Source organism: Bubalus kerabau, chromosome 3 (genome assembly GCF_029407905.1).
Source record: "Bubalus kerabau isolate K-KA32 ecotype Philippines breed swamp buffalo chromosome 3, PCC_UOA_SB_1v2, whole genome shotgun sequence".
Lineage (NCBI taxonomy): Eukaryota > Metazoa > Chordata > Mammalia > Artiodactyla > Bovidae > Bubalus > Bubalus kerabau.
The window spans coordinates 182435908-182448309 of NC_073626.1; the positions used below are offsets into that span (position 1 = coordinate 182435908).

The following is a 12402-nucleotide window of genomic DNA, read 5'->3' on the forward strand; positions in this document are numbered from 1 at the left end:
TCGCCCAATAATTTAGTGAGGCAATGCAAATTAAAAGCAGATTTTAAAACTCCAGTGTCTCACCACCCTTCTTATAACATTAATTGTACACACCCTGGGCCTGATCTCATAACTTGGTTGTGCCCTCACATCAGGCCTGTGACCCATTTAGCACAACTTTAACGCAGACAATGAGTGCCCTCTGAAACGTGCACTTACCTTAATCAGACTGCCGCAGAGAGACCTCAGGGCGCCACAGCCCAGCTCGCATTCCCCGTAAGAATCTGACTGCTGGGTACAAGGAATCCTTCCTGAGCTCGGTGTCTGGACTGGCAATTTCGGCTGTTAGGAGTGAGGTCTGCTTCCCCAAACATTTTACAATTATTTACAGACTCTGCCCGCATGAAGAGACATGCCTAAGCTAGGACCGAGCCTAGCCCAGCAACCCGAAGGACACTTTCCTCCCCTGCCTCCCTAGTTCTATCTCCCTGTCACCGTGGACTGTGGTCACTATTTCCCAAGCTGGCTAACACTAAGGACACCCACTGAAAGTCTTTGCATCTCCATTTCCTCATCTCAAAAATAAGAATGTTGTATTAATCATAGGTAGGCCCTTGCCAGGGATTCCTATTCCATAATCCTAAACTTGATCGATCCCTTCCAGGCACAGATGAATGGGCACTGGTATTATACAGACACCCCTCTTCGGGTAGGGGGTGTGTGTCCTAGCAGTAGCCACGATTTAAAAATATATGTTAATTTCAGACAGAGCCTGACGGCAAATCCACCCTCCTCGTGGTAAGCAGAACAGTGTTTAATTGTGATGAAATAGTGAAAAGTTAGCACTGTTCGCTTATTACCTGGATCAGGCACCAGACCAGGGATATTTCACACGTCAGAGATTTTTCAATGAAAGGAAGTTTAGTTTGCAGAGACCACCTTGTTCAGGGGGATAAGCCCCCCTACACGTGCCCTCCGTTGCATGCTTGAAGCCGCAGTGGGCTCTGCCTGACCTTCCTGCTCTGGAAGCCTCTCCTCTGCATCAGTCACCAGCACCCCTTCTTCAGGGGTCTGCGGGGCACACGGGTGGGAATAGCAAACCCTTGGCCAGCACAGACAGCACACCAGGCTCCCCTTGAAGATGTGGCATTTCTGACCTCATTTAATCCCCATAATCACCATGAGCTAAGTCCTACCATTACCCCCACTTTTCAGATAATGAACCCCGAGACATAAAGAGGGTTAAGTAACTTGCATAGCCAGGGTCAGGTGGACTGAGGACCACCCAGGCGGCAGGTCCTAGCTCCCAGGCTGTTTCCTGGCATCTTTGGGGGAAGGGGAGGTGGGGCATGGGAGGGGGAGTGGGGAGGAATGGAGAACGCACCCCCTCCCCTGAACGCCCCCCACCACCTTCAGCTTGGTGGGGCAGTAATGGACGTGCACATCTTATCAGTGTCCTTTCCAGGCCCCAGAGCCCCTCAAAAAAGTCAGTCGAATGAGTGACCCCATCTCAAGTCCAGGCGTTTCTCATCGAGTCAGGGTAACTCACGCCATCCACCTTACACTGTTTTGCCACGTCACCTCTGTTCTGTTTCTAGAACATACATACAGGCTGCCAGTCAGTCGTGCCTGTATCCTGGCTCCTTAGCCCAGCCCTGGCCCTCAGCAGGCTTGAGTGTGTGCTTGCTGAATTGAGTTTTTGCCCACATTCCACTTGGGATTTCCAGGGACTGCTAATGAGCTGACATTAGATTCAATAAGGAGGCACGCATGCTCAGTTGCTCAGTCACGTCCGACTCTTTGCCACCCCACGGACTGTAGCCCACCAGACCCCTCTGTCCGTGGAACTCTCCAGGAAAGAATACTGATGTGGGTTGCCATTTCCTTCTCCAGGGGATTTTCCTGACCCAGGGATCAAAGCTGTGTGTCTCGGGTCTCCTGCGTTGGCAGGCAGGCTCTTCTACCACTGCACTACCTGAGAAGCCCTAACAAAGAGGAGGGCTCTGCAAGAGAGGGCCATGGGTGCTCAGAGATGGGGCCCATGTAATCTGATGCTTTGAAAATGCAGGTTTGGCTTCTCTTGTCTGTGTTTCCAACCCAGCCAGGCCAGTGATGGGCAAAGAACTTTGATGGCAGACATTAGTGTATGGAGTTGGGAGGTGGTGGGAAGGAAGGGGAAGAAAGCAGAAAAGAAGAAGGGTGTCTTATAGGGGGCACATCTCAGAACTGTAGACCATTTGAACCAGAAGGGCTTCAGTGACACCTGAATCTCTGGGCACAGCAGAGGGGCCCCATCTGTGACAGCATCCCGTGCTGACGCCCTTTGGTGGAGCAGGTAAAAAGGAGTTGCTGCTGCTTTTCTTTTTTTAATGATTTTTTTACATTAATTTTTATTGGAGTATAGTTGCTTTACAGTGTTGTGTTTCTGCTGTACAGCAAAGTGAATCAGCTGTGTGTATATGTATATCCTCCCTTTTTTGGATTTCCTTTGCATTGAGGTCACCGCAGCGCACTGAGCGGCGTTCCCTGTGCTGTGCTGTGGGTTTTCATTAGCTATCTATTCCGGACATAGTATCAGTAGTGTATATACGTCAATCCCAGTCTCCCAATTCATTCATCCCCTCTGCTTTCCCCCTTGGAATCCATACTTTTGTTCTCTATGTCTGTGTCTCTATTTCTGCTTTGTAAATAAGATGCTCTATACTAATTTTTTCAGATTCCACATATATATGTTAATCCATAATACTTGTTTTTCTGTTGCTGCCTTACTTAAGTTTGTATAACAGTCTCTAGGTCCATGCATGTGTCCGCAAATGACCCAATTTGTTCCTTTATATGACTGAGTAGTATTCCACTGTATATAGGTGCCCCACACCTTCTTTATCCCTTCCTCTGTGGGTGGCACTTGGGCGGCTTCCGTGTCCTGGCTGTTGTAAGGAGTGCTGCGGTGAACATCGGGCTGCATGTGTCTTCCCAAATTACGGCTTTCTCTGGGTGAGGAATTGCTGCTTGAAGCCGCTACCAACTCAGGCCTCCTTTCCCTGGACTCCTCGTGGAGGCCTAACCCTAGAGGCAAACCCTAGATCTTGACACCCACACTTGCCTCTTCACAGGTTCACAGATGAGGAGACTGAGGCCCAGTGAGGGGAGGTGCCCTGGGGGCAAACGCTGGCTCTCCTGTCTGCTGGCCCGTGCTCGCCTTGCCCCTGTGGCCACATGAGCCTGTAAAAAGGCTTTCTAGCCTTCGATGAAGTCAATAGGTAGACGGATGCTTTGTCCCGAGACCCTGAGACCAGAGGCATTTGTAAAAGGAGCTTGCTCCCTCTGGAGCCCCACATTTCTGTGCAGTTTTGCCAGTGGGTTACCACCAGCCAGGGCTCTGTTTCCCCCTCCAGTGTGTCGTCCTGCCGTTGTATACCTCCAGCCCTTCAGCACAAGCCTAGTTTCTGCTCATCTAGTGCGCTCCTGAGAACACGAGCTAGCCACCCCTAAGCTGACCAAAACAGGGTAGACATCCCTGAAGGCTCAAAAGGCAGCTCTGGTGGGAGCTTCGGCCAATGATCCAGCAGAGACCACACTTTCCAATCTGGAAATGGCTTGGCAAACCTGAAAGTCTTGGTTGGACAGAGCCTATGAAATCAAGACTAAAGAACCCAGGTTGTGTGCAAATGTAACTGACTCCAGCCTGTGGTCACTAGCCTTTCCCATACCCCCCATACCCTCCAGGGTGAGGAGGTCAATGCCCAGCTCCCTCTCTTCCCCTTCTCCTCGTCACCTCCTTAAATCTGTCCCAAGGTCAAATGAACTGTGTCCGGCCCTTGGCAAGTGCTAAAGCTGCCCACGGGACTTGGTGTGTGTGCATGCTCAGCCCCTCAGTCGTGTCTGACTCTTTGCAACCCCATGGACTGTAGACCACCAGGCTCCTCTGTCCCTGGAATTTTCCAGGCAAGAATATTGGAGTGCTTTGCCATTTCCTGCTCCAGGGGATCTTCCTGACCCAGGGATCGAACCCTCTTCTGTCTCCTGCATTGGCAGGCGGATTCTTTACCACTTTGTCACCTGGAAAGCCCCTCCTTCAAAAGGGTGCTTAAAGTACATTTCCACCCAATGTTGCCCATGTGTCTTGGGTGGGGGATGGGAGGACATTGGCCAGCCATTTCTCACTCCAGCCTTACTCTGAAGGTCTTTTAACCCCAGAGGGAAGGCTTTAGTTTCACTGAGGCTGTTGTGGACTAGTAATGATGAAGCTGATGGGATGTCCATTGACTCATTCAATCCTCACGCTGTGATGCAGACCCAGGGGACAACAGGTGTAGCCCTTGCCCAGATCTTCCCTTGTAAAAACACTCAAAAAGCAGTCAGTAGAGCTCATATGAATAGTTCTCTTCCCTTCTCCCTCCATATACCCATTTTATTGGCCTGTTTATTGGATTTTCACCTTCTTGGTTTTCATCTTGGCCAAGAAGCCAAGAGCTGGCTGAGTTTACACCAGTTTTGACTTGGGTTCTTGCTCTTTGGGTGATGCTGAGAGGTCAGAACTCATCCACATCCTGTGATGTTAGTCGCATGAACTGTTGTCCCAGAGGTGAAAGACTGGACTGGCATTTCCCTCCTGGGGAGCCGTCTGCCACCTCTAACATTTGTTGGAGAACACTTGAATTCTTTGCAGCTGGACCTTTCCCTCTGGGCAGCTTGGAAACCTACTCGGTGTAGAGCGCGGGTGGTGGGGTGTTGGTAAACGACCTCTCCCCACCACAAAGAAAAGTCCTGATGTATAGCATTTGCCAATGTCTGTGGTGTAAACACCCCCACCCTGGTCGGTTTCAAGCTACCACTAGCAATGTTTCTGAATATTTAAGTCACCCTCATGAGCCGCCACCAGCCAACCTGCTGCCTGGAGGCCCCTTCTAGGATATTCACTAAGTGCAGACAGACAGCACGCTCTCCCTCCAGGGTAAGAGACGACCGTTCTTGTCCTATTCGTCCTAGACGCAAGCCAGTTTGCAGTGTGGTGCAATTAAAACATGATTAAGGTCCAGTAGGGTTGTCAGATTTAGCAAGTAAAACTTCAGGATTCCTAACTAATTTAGAATTTCAGATAAATAACAAACTGTTTTGTATAAGTGTATCCCAAATATTGATTGGGCCCTAGTTATACTAAAACAGTGTTTTATTGTTTATCTGAAATAGACATTTGACCGGGCAGGGTGGGATGGAGCAGCCTTGCAGGTGTGCGCTTTGGCTGGCAACCCTAGCCCCTCAGACTCACAGAGGTGGGCAGAAAATTCTTGTGGGCTGATGCTGGTATCGGGAGTGTGGCAGAAGACTAGGGTCTGGAGAGGTACAAGACTCTTTCTTCTTCAAACCTAGAAAAATCACATTTCCTGCTTCAGCTTTCCCTCCCTGGAGGGACTCGGGAAGCTACAAGGTACCCAAAGGCATTTAGTGCAGCATCTTCAATTTACATGTGAGGAAACTGAAGTCTAGAGAGTTCAAGATCACTTAGCTAGTAGCAGCACTGATGCTAGAATTCCTGACTCCAAACTCAGTGGGACTGTTTTTCCTTCTGTCATGCACATACTATCCCACACTCATCTGAGAGTTAGTTTGTCTTAATGGTCAAGAGCAGACTCTCCTGGATTCAGATTCGGGCTCTGACCATTACTAGCTTCATGACCTTGAACCTCATCCCTTTGGGTTCTGTCTTCTCGTCTTTAACGTGGGGATTACATGTGTGAGTGAGTCTAGAACAGTGCCCGGCACGCAGTGACCATCAATAAGCACATCCGTCCTGCAAACAGCCCCCTAGAAAAAAGCCTCTTTCTTGTTCCTCTTCCTGTAGCCCCTCACATCGTACCCACAGGCCAGGGTTCTGGTTGGGCTACATGTCCCCGCAGCCTGCCTCACCCCCCAACCCCGGCAGTCAGCCCCTACTCTGTCCACTAGGAATCACCATCACCTGCAAGGTAGGAGTCAGCCTCCATGCCCCCACCTCACCAGAGCAAGATTCAAAGGCTTCACTGCATTTAAAACAGCACAGGAGAACCTGCTCTGTGTGTGTTGTTTTGGTTTTTGTTGTTCTTCTTTTTTGAACACTGCGTCCTTGTTGCAGCGTGCGGGCTTCTCTCACTGTGGTGCACAGGCTTCTGCAGCGCGGCGCTGGCTCAGTAGTTGTGGTGGGAGGACCTAGTTGCTCCAAGGCACGTGGAATCTTAGTTCTCCAACCAGGGATTGAACCCACATGCTCTGCACTGGAATGTGGATTCTTAACCACTGGACTACCAGCGAAGTCCCAGAAGAATCTGTTAACAGCCCCGATGACCACATCCTTATATTAACCCATCATCACACACGGCTGGATCCAGACTGGAAAGTCCAGGGAGGGCCCCATGGGGACTTGAGCTCTCTTTCTGCTCTGCGAAAGGCAGTAGGGATGGCTGGGGACAAGAGGAGCCTGAGTGGCAGACCTTGGAAGTAGCGAGGAGAGTCAGACTGCTCAGGTTTAAATTTATGCTTCCCCATCTATTAGCTGTGGCCCCAACATCTCTGGGCCTCACTTTTGTTATAATGGACCTGATAATATTTCTACTGCAAAAGGCTGTACACCATCACGGAACACTGAACTCAGGCACTGCCACTGACAGCAGTGGGATGCTGGGGCAAGTTCATCTCCGTGGGCCTCAGTGTCTCCATCTATAATATGGGGGCATCCCTTTCTCGTTGGAGGATTAAATGGGACAACCTTTGAAAAGCTCTTGGCACCAAGGAGGCACCCAGTAAACCCTCGAGACAGAGGAGCATCCTTGTCATTTCACGTCGCTCGCTTGGCCAACTTCTGTCAACATTTACCTCCCCCTGGTAACCAGCACGGGAAATGAGATGCAAACCCGATTAACTGCAGCCGCAGAAATGAGCTTAGAAATCAAGCTTTTGTTTGTTTCCGTGTAACACACCCACATCACTGAGCACTTGAGCCCCATGAGCCCACCTCTTTTTGTCTGAGAGTTAGAGATGGTCTTGTTTGGGATGAAGGTGGTTTTTGTTTCACTTTGCTTTATAAACAGAAACACTCCCTGGTTTCTCCTTTGAAAGGCTGGGGAGGAAGCTGAGTCAGGTGGGGTGTGGTGAACGTGAAATCGGTCACCCTTCCCTCGCCCCGGATTTGGCGGACCCGTCAACCCACGCTCACCTGCACAGCCGCCGATGCACTCGGGATCCGTTTTTCTGCTCATGCGTCTGTTGGCACGCGGAAACCATAGCATCGTCCTAGAATGCAGTACAGGAGAGTGGAAAGAACAAGGGCTGGGGTTGGTGGGGGTGGGGGTGGCCCCAGACCTGAGCTGGAGTCCCAGCCCCGGCACTTGTGAACTGCGATGGTGACGGGCAGGTCAGGAATTGGTGGAGCTGGGCTGTCATCCGGGAGGCAGCATCTCCGCCTGTCCCAGAGGGTTCCAATGAAGCGTAGGGTTAATTGATGTAAAACTCACAGAAAAGCACCGTGGACTGGAAAGTCTTGCGATGACACCATGCTCTCTTCCCTTTCAGGATGATATCCCAGGCCCGGGGTTCTACAACGTCATTCATCAGTCCCCTGTGTTCGACAGCGTGTCATTGTCCAAGAAAGGGACATGCACTTTCCCTTCTATGGTGAGAACCTTCTCTGAATAAGGGCACTAATCGCTCAGTACTTTGCTTCCTTCATGGCTTAATCATATATTGGACATCCGGGCCCTTCTCTCCAAAGACCTGTGGTTCTAATTAGGAGAGTAATAGTCTGCCCAGGTTTCATGCAGGTAAACTGGAGCCTAGATCTTTAAGTAATTTTTTCCCCCACTGCTACCCACTCCCTGAGTGGGAAGAGAAGCTAGAAGCATATTCAGAACCTGATCATCCAAAACCAATTTTGTCAGCATGGAGTGGACTCCCAAACCAAGACAAAATTCTTATGATACATCTTGCCCCAACAGGACTGTTTACACCTCTTAGTCTAACTGGGTTGTTCAAGTTATTGAGAAATCTGACAGGACCTGAAAGAAAGCAGACAGCAGGCTGGGAATTTAGGAATATTCCTCTCCTCTCCATTTCTCTTCTTTGTAAGATGTGGGTCTTTATCTTTGTGGATGGCTCCAAACCTCAAGTAGCTAAATGAAGTGCCAGTGTCTCTGACCAGACCTGGGCAAGGATAGTCTTTATTTGAACATCTATCTGTTGGCAAGATAAAATAGATACAACAAGGGGAGTCAAAGTAGGGTAAGACTCGCTGAGGTAGGAAAGTGAAAAAGAAAGCAAATCCAAACTCCAGCATCAATAAGATGCCTATGCCATCGGTCCCTTTAAAAGTTAGAATAATTTCTTGCAAAAATGTATTATGATACCTGACACTGGAATTGATTTAAAACACACACACACACACACAAAGAGGCCATTTAAGTCACACTGAATGCAGCCACTCATTGGGATTCGAGCCTGACCGAGCTGAATACTCAAGGAGCAAACTGACTTGGGAGTTAACTCCTCACCAGCTGAGATGTTTAGGCTGCGCAAGCCCCGAGCCAGCTCACAACAGCCACCATCTACCTGCAGCCCTGTGAGTAAAGAGACTACAAAGCAATGGGCCAAAGCAGTGCCATCCACAATGGCCTGGCACTAGAGACAAGACTTAAGACCTGATCCTGACTCAGCTGTGGGTTCAACCTCGATGTGACCTCAAGCACGTCACCCTCTGTGTCCCAGTTGCCTCACAGAGTGAAGACTCCCCAGAGGCCCTGGCCAAATTGACGTTGCAATGAGTGAAATAGTCTTTGAAACTGCAGAGCCTTATAAACATGTTCAATGTTATGATTGTTGCCACCTGAGTCACAAACAATACTTCCTGCAACACCTAGGTTTTCTCTCTGAGAGCTTTGCCAAATAGTGGCACTGCCCACTCCTCCCTGGTGCCAGAGCAGGTGCTGAATCAGAGCACACCATCAATTCCCTGCTAGGCTGTACGTGCAGTAACTTTCCAAATGACCAGGCTGGGCTGTCTGGAGGAGAAGGAGCCCAAGGGCAGATCTGTGTGTGACAGGATCTAATCAGGTCTTTACAAAATTCAGACCAAACCCCAAAGACGCTGAGTTGTTCAGGCTTCTTCTTCCTGCTGTGATGGATATACGGGTTTATATTTATGTTTCTAAACACATGAGTTCCTGTATCCTCGGGCAGGGGCCTTAAGTGGAGATCTATCAGGAGCTTCCCACATTTCGCCTAGTTCCTGCCAGAACTGGCCGCCAATTTCATTCCTGCACCCCTTCTTTTGCTGCCTTTCACATTTAGAGGCTCTTGTTCCCAGATCCTAGACCCTACAGGGATTAAAAGCAGTCCCCATCAGAGAGGGCTTCCCTGGTGGCTCAGTGGTAAAGAATCCACCTGCAGTGCAAGTGATGCAGGTTTGATCCCTGGATCGGGAAGATCCCCTGAAGGAGGAAATGGCAACCCACTCCAGTATTCTTGCCTGGGAAATCCCATGGGCAGAGGAGTCTGGCAGGCTACAGTCCATGCGGTCACAAAAGGTCGGACATGACTTAGTGACTAAAAACCACCACCACATCAGAGAAAGAACTGCCTTACTGATGCTGGTGTGGCCATCAGAAGCGTGACTCCCAGTGGCGCTGACCCCAAAATGCTGTGGGTCAATACATTTTAGAAACTTCTGGAGCAACTGCACCCAGCCTTTTGAGAGGACCTTTCATCCCTCTGAATTCAGATAATCTGAAGAGCTTCATGACTGTACTCCACAGCTTTGTTCCAGAATTATTCACAGGACTGGGTAGGAAGTCAAGTGAGGCAGGTATGTGTGTGTGTGTGTGTGTGTGTGTGTGTGTGTGTGGTAGGGTGTATTTCCATGGCTTTTCTGTATATGTGCGGTGGCTTCAGTGTCTCTGGAAGAGCTGTTATGTGCTGGAGAGAGGTTCACGAATGCCAGCATGTGGCCAGCTTGGAGACCGGAGGCCTGGCAATGAAAAGAAAGCCAAGGCGTAGGCTGATGAGTGAGTGTCATTTCAGCTAGACTCAGGCTAATTCTGTTGTGATGATTGATGAAACTTTGCCTCAGATGGGAATTTTTTGGAGCAGTTTTTCCTAAAGAGAATGTTAGTAGGTATTCTAAGCCAAAAAGATCCTATGATGGAAGAAGTTTGGGAATGTCTGTTTCAACACAGTTAGAGGCCACCAACGCAACCTTATCTCATAGAACTGGAAGGCCAAGGAACACACTTTGGAAAATAGTGCTTTGTTTATTTTTTTTTTCAGGGGTCCTACAACATATAGTATTTTAAAAGTTAGATAAATCTTACATTTAATAATTTCACAATTAAAATGGATTTTTAAATTTCCCTAGTAGTAAACCACCTACCAAAAAAAAAAAAATAACCAAACAAATTTATCTTCAATTGTGAAGGTGATAAATATTTTTGAAAAGATAATTTACCCCAAGAATCTGTTTTGTCCCCACCAAAACACTGTACCTGAACTTTAAACAAAACTCACATTTTATTTAAGTTGAAATAAACTATACAAAATTGATTTTCTTCACCAAAACCAGCAGCAATATTTTCTGTATTATTCCTAGATAAACCGCAAAACAAAAACACTTATTCTTGTAGGTTTGCTAGATTTTGCTTGTAAATCAAAATGAGGCAATAGATACAGTCATGGAAAAAGACAAAAAAAAAACCAGACAAATCCGTTGTCAATATCCACGGCCTCTGATCCTCTCTTGACCATGAAACTGAAGTGTTCAATATATAAGCTGCCAAAAAGCTTATGAAGATGTGGGCTCAATAAAGGAATGTAAACAGCAGCAACCAAATGGAGAACAACAGTGGCAGGCTCTTCCATTCAAACTTTGACTATAATGTATTGCTTTAACTTCAGGGAAATAGCGCTTTAGCAAAACACGCTTTGCCCAGTCTTCTGGGCGACTCAGGAGAGACACGCCGCACGCAGCAGCACTGAGGATGGTCTGACCTTGCCACCCTTCTTCTCTGGAAGTTAGAAGGAGAGCAGAGGTGTGTCTGTACCGATGAGCACAGGCGGTTTCAGATAGTGATTCTTCTTGAACTAAAACTTCCCACAGGCATTTATCAGCTACTCATTTTGTAGCTGCGGAGAAGGCAATGGCACCCCGCTCCATTACTCTTGCCTGGAAACTCCCATGGACGGAGGAGCCTGGTAGGCTGCAATCCATGGGGTCGTGAAGAGTCGGACACGACTGAGCGACTTCACTTTCACTTTTCACTTTCATGCACTGGAGAAGGAAATGGCAACCTATTCCAGTGTTCTTGCCTGGAGAATCCCAGGGACGGGGGAGCCTGGTGGGCTGCCATCTATGGGGTCTCACAGAGTTGGACACAACTGAAGCGACTTAGCAGCAGCAGCAGCAGCATCTTGTAGCTGAGAACATGTGGCTGTGACTCCTCTCAGCCCATTCTTCCTCGGAATGGGTGTCTGATCCGTATCGTCTCATGGAGGTGAGAATGTTGGTTCCACCACTTCGCTAGCTGAGGAAGTTTGGGGTCCTCATCTGTAAAGCGGGGATAATCATAATTCCCTTGATCCAGGCTTGTCATACGGATTCGATGGAACATCCCCTGCGAAGTACTCAGTTAACTATTGCCCCAAATGCACAGGTAAAGTGAGTCCAAGGCTGGGGTGACCTTACTCTGGGAACATCGATGGATCCTTGCAATTAGGAGGAGGCAGAGCTGGGTCTCGAGCCCAGGCTAGACTCCGGACAGAGCGCCCCTGCTTCTGGTGGCAGGTGGTGGCCCATGACCCAGATGGTGAGAAGCAGGGCCAGATGTACAGAGAGGAGTCAGGTGGGCTGTTCAGGCCTTCCCACGGCCTCCTCTGCTTTCTGTGCTTGTGTGGTTATTGACCCCTGTCAAGTGGAGGAAACCAAGGGCAATTTTCTCAAGCTTTTAACCATAAAATAATGAAAAAAAAAAGTTGTGTTTTTTTAAAATCAGACTTCAATACTTACCATACTATCCCAGGGTAAGGTGATGTTATCATCTAGTTTTTATGGCTTTTGTCCCTTTTCATTTGGCAAACATTGATTCTGTTTGTTTTTTTTAACTGAAAATAGTTAATCATGGCTTCCTGGAAGGAGTAGGATTGGTTTCTGTTGAAACAGCAGGAAGAAAAAAAAAAATTGTAAGGTTTTATGAAATCAGTGGGTTGGTGGGGGATGGGAGGCATAGGTAGGAGGCAAGCCCTGGGACCTTCAAGGCGCGAGAAGCAAGCTTCTTATTTAGGAAATTCAGATTATTTAACCTTAGAAACAAGAAGTGACAGTTTCACTCCAAGGAAAAACCAAGGTTGGAAGAAGAAAGCAGAAAGCTTCCCATCATATAAATCACCCACCAGCTGATGAGTCAAGTG

The 12402-nt window shown here is 48.4% G+C and overlaps 1 protein-coding gene across 1 annotated transcript in view; it reads left to right on the top strand.

The window, feature by feature from the left end:
* The window catches only part of STPG1 (sperm tail PG-rich repeat containing 1), a 54875-nt gene that overhangs the window by 15760 nt on the left and 26713 nt on the right, over nucleotides 1-12402 (top strand). The window contains exon 4 of the mRNA XM_055574850.1: nucleotides 7525-7626. Within this exon, the coding sequence (XP_055430825.1) occupies nucleotides 7525-7626 (102 nt within the window). The remainder of the gene's footprint in view (nucleotides 1-7524; nucleotides 7627-12402) is intronic.